The sequence below is a fragment of the Pristiophorus japonicus genome, chromosome 1 (assembly GCF_044704955.1).
Source record: "Pristiophorus japonicus isolate sPriJap1 chromosome 1, sPriJap1.hap1, whole genome shotgun sequence".
Classification (NCBI taxonomy): Eukaryota; Metazoa; Chordata; class Chondrichthyes; family Pristiophoridae; genus Pristiophorus; species Pristiophorus japonicus.
The window spans coordinates 234995117-235010786 of NC_091977.1; the positions used below are offsets into that span (position 1 = coordinate 234995117).

General features: G+C 46.2%; 1 protein-coding gene across 1 annotated transcript in view; it reads right to left on the bottom strand.

The window, feature by feature from the left end:
- The window catches only part of LOC139269277 (paralemmin-1-like), a 483947-nt gene that overhangs the window by 208553 nt on the left and 259724 nt on the right, over nt 1-15670 (bottom strand). The window contains exon 3 of the mRNA XM_070888361.1: nt 962-1042. Coding sequence (XP_070744462.1) covers nt 962-1042 — 81 coding nt within the window. The remainder of the gene's footprint in view (nt 1-961; nt 1043-15670) is intronic.

Consider the following 15670-nt stretch of genomic DNA (forward strand, 5'->3'; position numbering starts at 1 on the left):
GCACTGGATTTTTGTATTTTTTCAAAAATAGTGCACTTGCCCTTTAACCTCTGGGTTTCTATATCCATCGCAGACTAATGGCTGAAATTCTTCTCTCTCTGTTGGTTGTAAAGATAACGTGGCAGTGAACTGGAGCAATTTCATCTCAGTTCCTTGTTGCCGTGAGTCCATAGCACAAGACTGCTTGGAATTCATCAGAAATTTTGTATAAATTTGCAAGTTCTATTGATGAACAACAAAAATAATAATTTGCATTTATATAGCACCTTTCACGTGGTAATACATCTCAAGGCGCTTCACAGGAGCATTATCAAACAAAATCTGACACCGAGCCATGTAAGAAGATATTGGGACAGGTGACCAAAAGCTTGGTCAAAGAGGTCAGTTTTAAGGAGGAGAGAGTGGTTAGTGAGGCGCAGAGGTATGGGAAGGAAATTCCAGAGCTTAGGGCCTAGCAGCTGAAGGCACGGCCACCTATGGGGGAGTGAAGAAGATTGGGGAGGCGCAAGGGGCCAGAATTGGAGGAGCGCAGACATCTCGAGTAGGCCACAAAGATGTCTGCAGTGGGAAATGAAAATGTTATGTTGGTGATGTATGGAACTGAGAGGCCTAAGGCTAAGGCTCATTGTTCGGGCATAGCATAGAGCGCTTCTGCACTCAATAGAAATGTTTGGTATTGACACTGGATAAAAAAAAGTGTAAAAAAGTGTTCCACTGTTGGAGCACCTCACGTTGAAGCAACAGATTAGTCTCACCCAAACTCAAGAATAAAGCAAATATTCAGCAGAGAAAGCGACGCGACAACTCATAATAACAATTGCGATGTGAACTGGGCTGAGGACTGTCCCCTTGCCAATATTTAATAACACAAAACAAGCAACCACACGTGCAATGAATGAGCACGATTATGGTGAGTTTGGCAAAGAAGTTGTGTCGTGAAGTTCTAGCACCAGCCTCCTACCTTGTGATGCTGCAGCTGAAGTATTTTATCTTCCAGCTGGTGTCGCTTGTCTTCGATTTCCGTCTGCCGCCGCCTCTTCTCCTTCAAAGAGATAGAGAGAAAGAATGTATTTATCAGATGGTATTGACCCCTGTTAGTTCTTCCTTTTCGTCTCTGTGCAAACAAACAGAAATCTTATTTAAAAAATAATAATAATTATGGACATCATCAGGAAATTGCGGTCGGAGCCTCCGATCTGCAAGTAAAATAAGTACCTACCTGGTGCCTCTGTATCTTTGGACTCTTGCGGTCCTGGGCCTGCAGGTGTACGCCCGCATAAAGCCCACACATCCCTGGGGCGCATGCAGTTCACAAGCATCCCTAGGATCATGTGTGCCGGCCCAACCAATCACAAAGAGAGATTCCAATTATGCTTATGGAGATTCCATTTACTTATGGAATCAGCATAAGCATAATAGGAATCTCCTAAAAGACACACTTAACTAAAAATAAATCGTCACGTTAAAAATTAATTAAAGTACAATTTAGTTAAACATTTAAAACAAAAATTTAATTTTTGAAAAATAAATGTAAATATTTTTAAATGGGCCAAAAATAATCTAAACTAATTTTAAAAGTTTTTGAATGTTTAAATGATGAAAAAAATTATTTGAATATTTATTTAAACCCTTACACTGGTAAAAGGCCCTATGTCTGCTTTTACCAGGCGTAAGAGTTTTGTGGGCATTCGCTGGGCAGTAGTTGGGCAAATAGCTCAATTCTCCACCAGCGAATATCAATTTCCTTCAGATTCATATAATCTGTCAAGCTGAAACTCGACAGATTGCAAGCTCTGGGATTTCACGCATGCACATTGCATGTGGAAACCTGGAGCTTGCAGGGCACTTATGACCATGTACTCGGTCATCGGCCCTGGAAAATCCTGGCCATTAAGTTACACCAGCCATGCTACTAAAAATACACAGTTATTGAAATTATGCAAGAAAGAAAGACTTGCATTTTTGATCAGGACATCCCAAAAGTGCTTTACAACCAATGAAGTACTTTTTAAAGTGTATTCACTGTCGGAAATGCGGCAGCCAATTTGCTTGGTAATGATCTTTTTTTTTAGTGATGTTGGTTGAAGGACACCCCTGCTCTACTTCAAAATATTGGTTCTTTTACATCCACTTGAGAGGGCAGACAAGGATGCAGTTTAACATCTCATCTGAAAGACAGTACCTCTGACAGTGCAGCGCTCCCTCAGTACTGCACTGGGAGTGTCAGCCTGGATTTTTGTGCTGAAGTTTCTGAAGTGGGAACTGAACCCACAACCTTCTGACTTAGAGGTGAGAGTGGCTACCCACTTAGCCCCAGCTGACACCTATACAAATACTGAATGGGGTAGATTTTTACTTTGTGCAATGAAGTCAATGGAAATAAAAATATAAAACAGGCTGCCAATTCGCTCGCTTTACCTAGCGCACCATCTAAGTCAAAATATGTGTTTGAAGTAAATTTCTTTGTTCACTATTTTTAACAGTCATTAACTTCTGTTAAAATAGAGGCAAATGTTTTAAGGTCTGAAATGTTGCTGTTGCATGTTAGCTCGTTTCATTACCATTGCTGTGGGTCATTACAGAGCATGTTCTTACTAAGGGAGTAAGGAAACCGAGAGAAAGATTGATGTCTGCAGGACAGTAGTTTATAATTTTATCCGTGCCACATGGACCTCTGTTCAGCAGTGTGCGTAAGATCACCTTGGAGGAGATGCAGTGGTTAACCCACTCCCAAACCTGTGATCTCGACCACCTAGAAGGACAAGGGTAGCAAGTGCATAGGAACACCATCACCTGCAAGTACACACCGTCCTGACTTGGAACATATGTCAGCCGTCCCTTCATCGTCGCTGGGTCAAAGTTCTGGAACTCCCTACCGAACAGCACTGTGGGAGCACCTTCACCACAAGGACTGTAGCAGTTCAAGAAGGTGGCTCACCACCACCTTCTCAAGGGCAACTAGAGAAGGACAATAATTGCTGGCCTTGCCAGCGATGCCCACATCCTGAGAATGAATTAAAAAAAGCAGATATTTTTGGTTTATGATAATGCCGTTCACCAGTTCCTTTTGCGGTGTTCAAAAAGACAGATCAAAAACAAGCACAGCACAGACTACTGCCCCTCACACACTGCTTAACATGTGGCGTTTCCACCTCCGGCGTGGGCCTACGGTAAATGGCTCAATGCACCAGCACGATTCTCGGTGCCAGGTCTATGGCGAATTACATAATCATAGGCAGATAATGTCAGCGTCCACCTCTGGATGCGGGACAACGCGTTGGTATTGATACCTCTATGCTCTGAAAACAAAAATATGAGCGGCTTGTGATCAGTTTCAAGCTCGAAACAAAGCCCAAACAGATACTGGTGCATCTTTTTAACCCCATATACGCAGGCTGAAGCTTCTTTCTCTACCATGCCGCAGGCTCTTTCTGCTTTAGACATGCTTCTCGACGTGAACGCAACGGGTTGTAGTTTGCCCGACTCATTGGATTGTTGGAGCACGCAACCAACCCCATATGATGAAGCACCACAGACCAATACTAAACACTTGCACAGGTCATAATGTACCAGCAATTTGTTGGAATAAAGCAGATTTGTAGCCTTCTCGAAGGCCCTGTCTTGAGATACACCCCAAACCCAGTTGTCGCCTTTTCTGAGCAGCATGTGCAGTGGCTCTAATAATGTGCTCAATTTAGGTAAGAAATTACCAAGGTAGTTGAGAAGACCAAGGAACGAATGCAGCTCCGTCACATTCTGGGGTCTGGGTGCATTTTTGATGGCCTCTGTTTTCAAGTCCGTAGGCCTGATGCCGTCTGCAGCAATCTTCCTTCCCACGAATTCGACTTCCAGTGCCATAAAGAAGCACTTTAAACGTTTCAGTCTGAGCCCCACTTTGTCCAGATGATGTAGAACCTCTTCCAGGTTGTGCTGGTGTTCGGCAGTGTCACGACCTGTGACCAGAATGTCATCTTGGAACACCACAGTTCTAGGGATGGACTTCAGTAGACTCTCCATGTTTCTCTGAAATATTGCTGCAGCAGAGCAAATTCCGAAAGGACATCTGTTGTAAATGAACAGCCCTTTATGTGTACCGTGGAGTTCCGACTCTGCGAGGATATCTGCTTTGTACTATCGACCGTGGTCAGGCAAGCCTGGGCGATCGTGATGGCCCTGCTCAGATCCAGCGTCTCTGCAGCCAGCAGCTTCCGCAGGATCACCTCATGATTTATGCCTATTACAAAGACGTCGCGCCGCATGTCTTCCAACGCGGTTCAAACTTACACGGCCCAGCGAGACGTCTCAGGTCGGCAACAAATTCCACCACGTCCTGGCCCTCAGAACGAACATGCTTGTAAAAGCAATATCTCGAGATAATGATGCCTTCTTCAGGTTTGAGATGGTCCCGAATCAGAGCACACAATTCTTCATAGTCTTTTCCATTGGATGTGCAGGTGAGAGCAGGTTCTTTATGAGGCCATAGATTTTTGGACCACAAACTATGAGGAAAACCGCCCTGCGCCTAACTGCATCAGCGTCTTCATCCATCTTGTTGGCCACGAAGTACTGGTCGAGGCGATCTGTAAAATTCTCCCTCCATGTATTGTTCCAGAATTCCAACGGTGCTCATTTTATTTTTTGTGCGTGTAAGTTCGTATTGTGCCTCATCGCCAAATGTTGAATATGCAATAACTCAATAGGCTTAGTATCGTGAACGCGATCAGGTGCGACCTGACTCTACTTTAGTAGGTCTCAAAGTGAGGATTAAACATGGAGTCTTTCTTTATATACAAGGGCTGCACGTGTGTGTCTGTGGCCCAATGACCCCCTGGTGGCAGGTAACCCCAGGCGTACATACATTAAACTCTTCAAATTGAGCTGGTATTTTAGGCGCACAGGTATTCATTCGTAGGCACCTTTTAAAAGTTTATGGGGCCGAAATTGCCCCTTTTTTGTGCTCTGTCTGCACCTCCGGGATGCGGTAACGGGGAGCAATGGCCTTTTTGTCTGGGGGCGGATGGCGGTAGCGCCTTGGGCAAAATTGCCCCAGAGAATTTGGGGGCGATTTACTGGTAGCGCCGCGCCCCGCGGTAGGCGCACCGGCCCAGCACACAACAGGCAAAGACATCATCGGTGTGCACGCAAACCCCTTTGCGCCCCGTGCCGACCCCTTTGGGGCCTGCGGGGAAAATTGCTGGTTGGCGTGGGGTGCTGACATCTGCCCGGACCGGCCCTTAAAGGGGAGACAGTGTGCGCCCCGGGCCGCCATTTTATTTTGCCTCAACTGGGCCACCATCATGCAACCAGGCATTCCTTTTTGGGTGCCGGGCCGCTGGCCCAGTCAAGCACATCCCTGGTGGCCCAATGGCGACCACCAAATGGCCTGCAGAGTGCGCAGCGGCCCTTCCCTTTAAATGAAGGGGAGGGGCATCGCTGTACCTCAGCGCTTTGCGGAGCTTCCAGTGCTGACGCCCCGGGAGCGCCCCTCCAACGAGGCGGCGCACCTGAGACAGTGCTCTGCCCCGCTTCAGGGATGCAAAGCCCAATTGCACGCCGGGGTCAATACTTCTGACCCAGGCGCTAAAAGACCCGGACGGTTACCGCCCCCAAACAAGGCACAGGGCAATTTCGGCCCCTATGCCTATTAAAATATATTGAATTCACGAAGAAATTGATTGGTGTAGACCAATGAAACTAGTGAGTGGTTCTGCATCGCTTTTTAAAGTCATTCTCAGTGATTTTAAATCAGCTTACTCACAGGTCGAGGACTGGACACTCTGATTAAAAATGCTTATTTTTGTGATAAACACATTTTCAGCTGTATTAATAAAACTGCAACAGGTTACCACTCTTAAATACATCATGGAATACTTTTTGATGGAAAGGAAAAAAAGGAACGATAATGTTCTATCACGTTGCCCAATTGCACTTATTCATAGAAGATTTCATGGTTGTGATTATGCAAATGCATTTTCGCGGAAACTTGAACTTTAACCTAACCAGCACAATTTTGAGCGCTTTTGGGCCGCAATTTCCTGATTGTGCCAAAATCAGGAACTCTATCCCACTATCTTCAACGTCTCATTTAATTGCACCCACCTGTGGCTGGCGAAAATAACACCCAAAAAATCTGGTCGTTGCAATGAATAGGCAGGAATTTGGTATAATGTGGCAACTTACCGAAAAATGGTAACGAGTCAAATGCATTCTCAATTTCATTGTTTATTCTTATTTGAAAGTTGACATAATTCACAAAGACCATAGTTATAAGTGGGATATATGCTGGCTTTCCACTAATACCCAATTTTATGGCCCCAAGTTTCGTCCTGCGGCGAAAACGGCGCACCTCCGAGCTCGGCGCCTGTTTTTCGCGCCGAAAACTACACCTAAAAAAAAATCCGATATTCTCGAGCTCCTTGGAGCTCAATGTCTGCTTGGCGCGGCGCGCTCTTCGCAGCAGGGGGCGGAGCCTAACACTCGCGCCGATTTTCTAAGCAGCAGGGGGCGGGTACAATTTAAATTAGCCTTCGTGGTGCCGGCAACCCTGCGCGTGCGCGTTGGAGTGTGTGCACACGCGCAGTCTCACACAAACATTGGCACTCGGCCATTTTTAAAAATACTGCAGAAAAAGTGAAGATTTGTTTCTCGGACCCCTGCAAAGGCTTGTAATTTAATTTTTTTGGATATTTCTGTGTGTGAGGGAGTGCTTTTAGCAACACTGCTGAATAAATCACCTGCTGAAATCAGTGAGTTCAGCTTTTCACTGCTAAACTTGCAGAACCGGTGCTGCATTGGTGCATGCAAATTAAGGACTGTGTGTTTGGAGAAATAAGAGTGCCAATTCAACTTTGCAATAATACGTGGTGTTGACAATGCAGCACCCATTCTGCAAATTTAAATATAAAACTGTCGATGTGGCTGCCTCTCCCTGTCCAAATGGCCTCAGTCCCCCTCACAGCTTGAAGGCTGCTGCTGTATCTTCGGCTGCCGGCCAGCCACTGACACCGCTGATATCCTATGGCCGAATGGCCTCACGTCCGTCCGCTGCTGATTCTTTGGCTGCCGGCCAGCCACTGACGCCGCCCCTAAAGCGTGGCCGACTGGCCTCAAGAACTTTAATGAGCTGCGTGTGTCCTGCGTTGATTCTTCGGCTGCCGGCCAGCCACTGACGCCGCTGATATCTCATGGCCGAATGGCCTCGAGTCCATCCGGTGCTGCTTCTTCGCGGCCAGCCACGAAAAGAATGAAGGCCTGCCTCAAGCACTGCAGCTCAGCTCGAAGCTTGCTGCCGCTGCCGTCGAGACACTGATGCCACACCCCTGCCTGTCTCCAACATGAAAGGCCTGCCTGAAGCACTTTCACACAGGTAGGAACATGGTTTATTTAATCTTTTCTTTGCTTATAAATTTTTATTCAGGTTGGATTTATTTGTATAATATTTGATTGTAGAATTTAATGACTTCCCTTCCCCCCTCCCCCCACCCCCATTCCCTATGCCTAATTTGTAACCTACGCCTGATTTTCTAAAGTGTAGACAAGGTTTTTTCGAGCGTACAAAAATCTTCACTTACTCCATTCTAAGTTAGTTTGAAGTAAGTTTTCACTCACGAAACTTTGAAATCAGGCGTAAGTGGCCGGACACGCCCCCTTTTGAAAAAGAAATTCTGTTCCAAAGTGAAACTGTTCTACCTGACTAGAACTGGAGCAAACTAAATGTGGAGAATTCCGATTTCTAAGATACTCCGTTCTACACCAGTTGCTCCTAAAAATCAGGAGCAAATCATGTGGAAACTTGGGGCCTATGTAACTCACTGAAGCATCAAAGGTTTTGATCTCTTTCCTGCTCATATCGCTACCAAGGTTCCACAGGCTAAAATCCCTGCAACACTTTTTTTAGTGAGTGAATAAGTAATCCATCTGAGTTCAAGAAAAAAAGGTCACAGTAAAACCTGATAAATTACTGTTAAAAAAAAACTGGAAAAAAGTTGCAAACTGTAGATCTTAAAATAAATCATAACCCTCTTCACTCACCAAAGCTTACATTATTAAGGAGAAACAATGTCAGCATGTTGTCATAAGAACTTACGAAATAGGATCAGGAGTAGGCCAGATGGCCCCTCGAGCCTGCTCTGCCATTCAATAAGATCATGGCTGATCTTCTATCTTACCTCCACCTTCCTGCACTATCCCCATATCCCTTGATCCCTCATGAGTCCAAAAATCTATCGATCTCTGTCTTAACTATATTCAACGCCAAAGCATCCACAGCCCTCTGGGGTAGATAATTACAAAGATTCACAACCTGCTGAGTGAAGAAATTTCTCCTCAGCACTGTCCTAAATGGCCGACCCCTAATTCTGAGACTATGGCCCCTAGTTCTAGACTCTCCAGCAAGTGGAAACAACCTCTCAGCATCTACCTTGTTAAGCCCTCTCAGAATCTTATACTTTTCAATTAGGTCACCTCTCATTCTTCTAAACTCCGGAGAGCATAGGCCCATTTTACTCAATTTCTCCTCACAGTTCAACCCTCTCATCCCAGGAATTAGTCCAGTGAACCTTTGTTGCACTCCTTTGAAGGCACGTTTATCCTGCTGTAAGAAAGACTGATATTAGAGATTCATATATCTATTCAATTTGTCGTCATTGACCAATCTAATCTTACCCATGATTCTCTGTGGGAATGGGAATGTTAAAATGTTAAAAGCTGCTCAAAGGTACGCAGAAATAATGAGCAGTCACGAGCTGCGAGTCAAGGTCAAATTATTATAATAACAAAGCAGAAATTGGAGTCGGTCTAATCAAAACTAACAGTTGGAATACAGTAGCAAATATAAGGCAGATTCCAAGGAGATGAAGGAATCTGTAAACAAGATAACATGGACAAAGTAGGGTTGATGAAAAATTACTAAAGGCAGGAGTGGCCAGGATACTAGCTCTGGTTTGAGTGACAATGGTATGTTGATATGGTGATTTTGTTTTAGCACCCCCCCCCCCCCTTTTAGCCAGGGGGCACTTGTATAATTTGTGTTTTTTTGTGCCCTCAAAAAAAAGGGGGCACTTGGAGTGTGACCCCCCCCCCCCTTTAATTAGGGGGCACTTGATTATTTCTACACAAAATAGTTGTAGAGCTGTTTAGTTGGGAGTGGCTTAGCCAGTCACATGATGTTCACAAGACTCAATAAAACCCCAGCCAGTTGGGTTCAGGGTATTCGCAATGAGGCACGTGGTTGTGAGCTTGGTGGATGAACTGGTAATGTGTAGTGTGATTGTTAAACCTTTGCTAATAAGGCAACTAGTTCTTAATAAAAACGTGTTCTATGGATTCTTAAGCAAAGAACCCGTGAAGCAAGTACATTACAGATATGGAGAGCAGAACTGTACACAGTAATCCAGATGTGGTCTCACCAAAGCCCTGTCCAATTGCAGCATTGCCAAGTGCTATAGTCCAGATTTCCATTCCCTCTGTAGAGGCCTGGCAGAGTTCTGATGTTTGGAAATACAGGTGATAAATTCACCATTCTGTTTTATAGTTTTAGGTAGTTAAAAAATGTCGGATTTAACGCATAATGTAAAAGACACTTAATAGGGATGATTTTAACCCTACAGCCTGGCGAGAACTGGGTAGGTAACCAGTTAAAACTTGCTGGCTCACCTATCTGCTGCCTGAATACCGCCGGCTGCCATTTTTACCCAGATTTTTGGATGGGCCATGACTGCAATTGAACTCAGACCTCAGCAGGGAAGTCAATGGGCTAGATTTTCCACTTTTGAGCTTATCGCCAAAAATGAGCATTATTTCTGACGTGGGCAGTAAAAAAGGGTTTTTAGATCGCCGGCTTCTTGCCGATTCTCAAAGCATCTAGTCTCCATTTTTTTTAAATAGGTGTTACCGCGAGCGATATGAAATGGGCGGTAGCGTTAAATCTCGCTGACCTTCTGCCGTAAAGTGTCACCGTCCTTAGCAACGGCATGGCAACGCTCGATTCCCGTGATTCAGGAGGTCAAGGGTCATCATGACATGCGTAGAAGAGGAGACAGAGAGAGAGGGAGCTGAAAGGGGGTGAAGGCGTGTGTGGCTGTGGCGTGTGCTTGTCTGGCTATTGTGGGAGGCACGAGGGAGATTCACCAGCAGCAAAAAGCCTACCAAGCACTAAGAACACAGTTGGCACCGAGGTTTTGTCCAACAAATAATGGAAGGGATGGTGGAGGCCCTGGAGCTGGTAGCCAGGAACACTGGTGGCAGAGGGCTCCCAGTGGTCCCGGAGCGTCGCACTGCACCCCAAGGTGCTGCACCCCCATTGCCAACCACACGAGAGCCAGCAGCAACATCTTGCTTCTGGCTCGGAGCATGTTCCCACCTCGGGACCGGCCTCTCCCGTATCTGTCCAAGCCAGCATTTCGACCGTCACTGCCCATCCACCCCCCCTCCCAATGAAGCATCGTCTGAGGAGCTCCTCGGCCAGGCAGCTTGGAGGCAAGAGGGGAAGGGGAAGGGGTAGAAGTGGGAAGGATAAGCGGGGGGGTAGGGGCTGGGGGGGCGGGGGGGGGGAAGGAAAGGGTTTGTTTGTACAGAAATACTGATGATTTCAGACAAATGTTCAGTTTAAATGCTTTTTATTTAACAAAACCTTGTTGCGCATTGGCTCAGATAGCTGCACCGTTACACGGTGGTGATTCCTTAGCATCAAAGGGTATAATGACACTTAACTTCAATCAACTTAAACTTTAACTGTCACCAAGGTAATACCCACTATTGATGTATGACCTGCACACCCAGCAGTGTGTCAGCCTTGTAAATAACACCAATGTTCTTTCAGGCAAGGCGATCATTGATGAGCTCCTGACGTAAGGCTCTTGCAGCTATCATGCCACCATGGGCCCTTTCATGTGGTCTACAGGGGGGCGGGGGCATGGCTTCAGCGTCAGCCTGATTGTCTGGGCCGATGTCAGCGTCCGTCTCCTCGTCCTCCTCTTCCTCTCTCTGGTGAGGTGGACTATCAGACTCATCAGGCAATTCTTGTCCCCTCCTGATAGCCAAGTTATGTAGCATGGAACACACCACCACGAATTGGGCTACCTGCTCAGGATGGTATTGGAGGTCGCCTCCTGAGTGGTCCAGGCATCTAAAGCACTGCTTAAGCACGCCAATGGTTTTCTCCACAATATTGCGAGTGGCTCTGTGGCTCTCGTTGTATTGCCTCTCGGCTTCAGTGCAGGTGTCACGCAGGGGGGGTCATCAGCCAGGTGGCGAGGCCATATCCTTTGTCCCCAAGCATCCAGCATTGACCTTGTGACTGATTGTTAAACAAGTCCGATACAGTGCTCTCACGCAAGATGTGAGCATCATGGATGCTGCCCGGAAATTGAGCATTCACTGCCAGTATAATTTGCTGGTGGTCGACAACCAGTTGGACATTCAGGGAGTGGAATCCCTTGCGGTTCCTGAAAATCTCTGCATCCTGAAAAGGTGCCCGCATCGCGATGTGCTTACAGTCTATTGCTCCCTGGACCTTGGGGAAGTTTGCAATCCTGGAGAATCCTAGAGCCCTCTCACTCTGTGCCTCCCTGGTCATAGGGAAGCTGATCAAGTCCCTCCTGCATGTGTACAGGGCTTCAGTGACCTGTCTAATGCAGCAATGTGTGGCATGCTGAGAAAGTCCGCAAATGTCGCCAGCTGTGGCCTGAAAAGAACCCGAGGCATAGAACGACAGTGCCGCAGTGACTTTGACCTTGACGGACAGTGAAGTACTGATGGTGCTGGCAGGCTGCAGATCTGCAATGATCAGCTGGCACACCTCAGTGATAACCTCTTTGTGGAAGCGCAGTCTCCGAAGGCAGGTGGTGTCGGGCAACTCGAGGTAAGACCCCTTCTCCCTGTACCTGCGGGGGGTGTAACGTCTGGTCCTCCTCATCAGTCTGACATGTCTTACATTGGGCACATAATGCTGTGGAGCGTACCTTCGGTGATCTCGAGTCTGCTGCATGTAATTGGTCATCAAGAGAGGGTGAGAAAGGACAGGCCCCATTGCAGTAACTCTCTGTTTTCCACCGATTGGTCACAAACAATGAATGTCCTGACAGAGACACCTATTCAATTCCAATCGGTCACAGTATGATCAAGAAGTTTGTACAGATGTTCACATCAACTCCAACGACTTCCAGAGTACATCCGAACTCCCCCGAGGCTGAAGCACAGCAGCTTTTTCAAGGATGCGACATGTGATGTAGAACATGGCGTCCATAACGCTGTGATTAGTTCCGGTTAATTCCACTTTATCTGGGTGTTTTTTTGGGCGAGCGATATTGTGGCCGATATGTGTGCGAGGCGGTGAAAGTGACAGTGGGCGATCTTATGGCCGCTAGTTTCGGTAAATATGCTCTTTACGACAAAAAAAAATGGGCGGGCGGCATTATTGAATCTCAGCGTTAAATCAGTGCAAAATTAACGCTGGACAATATTATGGGCGTTGATTTCGCCCATTCTGATGATTCCACCCCCAAAACATGGGCGGGTGTTATTACTTTCTCCTGGTGTTAAGCACAAGGGGAAAGAAACGCTCGGCGATAAGTTTCTGAAAAATGCCCGTCAGTTTCCATTTTGTGGCTAAATGGATGATCTCCGGGCGTTATATGTCATTTCAGCGGTAAAATGGGCGTTAAGTGGGCATCAAGCATGCAAAAAAAGTGGAGGTTTTAGCCCGTAGTACCTTTCCCGCCAGACCTAACAGAGAGGGTACCTTGCTGGGAACATGAAGTGGTCCATACAGGATCGTTTCTTTTTCGTACTTTCCTTTGTGGGGCTCGAAGGCCATGGGAATGCTTCTCCAGGTCCCACAAGGAACGTTGCAGTCTCCCCTGCCCTGGATGTCCACCCTTCCCACCCGCGAGAATCTCCCAGAAACTTCTTCGGCAAACCCTGTGGCCTGAATATCCAGAGGCTTCCCACCCACTTTCTGCCCGTTCTCCGAGCAGGAAGTGGACCAGTGAGAATGGGGGCCCAGGAGATAAAGTACTGCTGCAGTGGCTGAGTTTCTAACTCTAATCTTGCTTGAGCTCATCCAAAACTCGGCTGCCCGTGTCCTAACTCGCACCAAATCCCGCTGACCCATCAACCCTGTGCTCGCTGACCTACAATAGTTCCCAGTCTGGTAACTCCTCGATTTAAAAATTCTCATCCTTGCTTTCAATCCCTCCATGGCCTCACCCCTCCCTATCTCTGTAGCTGCCTCCGGCCCTATGATACTTCAAAATCTCTTCCAATTCTGTTTTCTTGAGCATCACTGATTTTAATCACTCCACCATTGGCTGCTGTGCCTTCAGCTGCCTAGGTCCTAAGCTCTAGCTTCCCTTCCTAAAACTCTCCACCTGTCTCTCCTCCTTTAAGATGCTCCTTAAAATCTATCTCTTTGACCAAGCTTTTGGACACCTGTCCCTAATATCTCTTTGTGGCTCAGTGTCAAATCTTGCTTGATAATTGTTGGGGACGTTTTACTATGTTAAAGGCGCTGTATAAATGCAAGCTGTTGTTGTCACTCACCCGGCCACAAGCTGCCCTGAGTTAAAATTGGGGCCACTATTATCTTAAGTAACTATATCTATTGCAAATTCAGTAACTAAATTTGATAGAACGTACTCTAGCAATTAATTTCCCAGTAAGGAGAAAGAGAAACTAAAGAAAATATTGTCACATTTCAGCACAGGAAAGCTCCATCTGTCTTCCAACATACTGGTGTCACGGAGTGTGTTAATAGCTCCCCACAACAACTAAACTTCCTTTGTTCTGATTAACTTTAATTCCACAAATCCACAATGAGGTATGTGTGGCAACTTCTTGGAAACGTTAATCATAGAATCATAGAATCATACAGCACAGAAGGAGGCCATTTGAGCCCATTGTGCCTGTGTCCGCTCTTTGAAAGAGCTATCGAACAAGTCCCACTCTCTTGCTCCATCCCTGCAGTTGCCCTGCAGTTTTTTTCCTTTTCAAGTATTTATCCAATTCCCTTTTTGAAAGTTACTATTGAATCTGCTTCCACCACCTTTTCAGGCAGTGCATTCCAGATCATCACAATTCACTGCATAAAAAAATCTCTCCTCATCCCCCCGCCCCCATGTACTTTTGCCAATTATTTTAAATTGCGCCCTCTCATCCTGACTCTCTTGCCAGTGAAAACAATTTTTCTTTATTTACTCTAATAATTCATTCCCTTTATTGTCTACATTGCCCTTTCATTACCTTTTCTTTGTTCTAGGCTACAACCCTCCAAGATCTCTACACTCTTCCAATTCTGGACCTCTTGAGCATCCCCAATTTCAATCACTCCACCTTGGTGGCTGTGCCTTCAGCTGCCTAAGCCCCAAGCTCTGAAACTCCCTCCCTAAACCCCTATGCCTCTCTATCTCTCTCCTCTCCTGTAAGACGCTGCTTAAAACCTACCTCTTTGACCAAGCTTTTGGTCATTTGTCCAAGTATCTCCTTATGTGGCTTGGTGTCAAATTCTGCTTGATAATCGCTCCTGTGAAGCGCCTTGGGACATTTTACTATGTTAATGGTGCTGCATAAATACAAGTTGTTATTAATAGCAACACCTAAGGCAGCATAAGTTGACCGGATATTTTTCCTCGCTTAAATAGTCAAAAATTTTGAAATGTGACAAAGCATTCAGATTCTTTCCCAGAAGATGAGGCTTCTTTCTACAACAATAAATATCTGCCTTAGTTGAGGTTAAATTCAACTTGGGGTGATGCGCAAAATGGCATTGTGGATTGGCCAACCATCATACACCCTGACACGATTATCCTTCCCATTGAAGTCAACATCAAGGAAATGCAGGCAGAGCGTGTAACGGGCCACTGAAGGTTTTGCGCTTCCCCTCCCTCTCCCTCTGAAATTGAATTTGTTTTTTTTATTATGAATTAATCTTCAGTGTAAAAATAATACAGTACATCTTATTAGGCAAACACCAGATGTAGTGAGACCTAGCAGTCACAGTGTCTACATTTTCAAATAACCCGCGACCTTTACCACCTAGAAGGACAAGGGCAGCAGGCGCATGGGAACACCATCACCTCCACGTTCCCTCCAAGTCACACACCATCCTGACTTGGAAATATATCACCGTTCCTTCATCGTTGCTGAGCCAAAATCCTGGACCTCCCTCCCTAACATCGTTGTGGGAGTAGCTTCACCACACGGACTGTAGCGGTTCAAGAAGGTAGCTCCCACCACCTTCTCAAGGGCAATTAAGAATGGGCAATAAATGCTGGCCTTGCCAGTGATGCCCACATCCTTAGAATGAATAAAAAAATCTACAATAATAAGTGGATGTTGTAAATGCAGATGTCCATATGAGGATATTAGGACAAAATATTTTGACTAAATGATGCAAATTTAAATTTTATACAGCTGCAGCGTCGAGAATTCCTAACCCTTGGGACAGATGCTGTTCCGGATTCTGGGCTTTTCCGGACTTTGGATTGTCTTTCTGATGTCACAAATCTGGAAACACCCGAGCCCAGGTTCAGGTATTTCCGGATTTTGAAACGTCAGAAAGGGAAGGGGCGGGTGGGGCGTGGGGGAGGCGTGGGGAAGGGTGCTGAGGAGAGAGAGTTGGGGACCCGCCGAGGACAGATGGTCCGGGCCCGCTGAGGTGGTGTTCGGGCGGGCG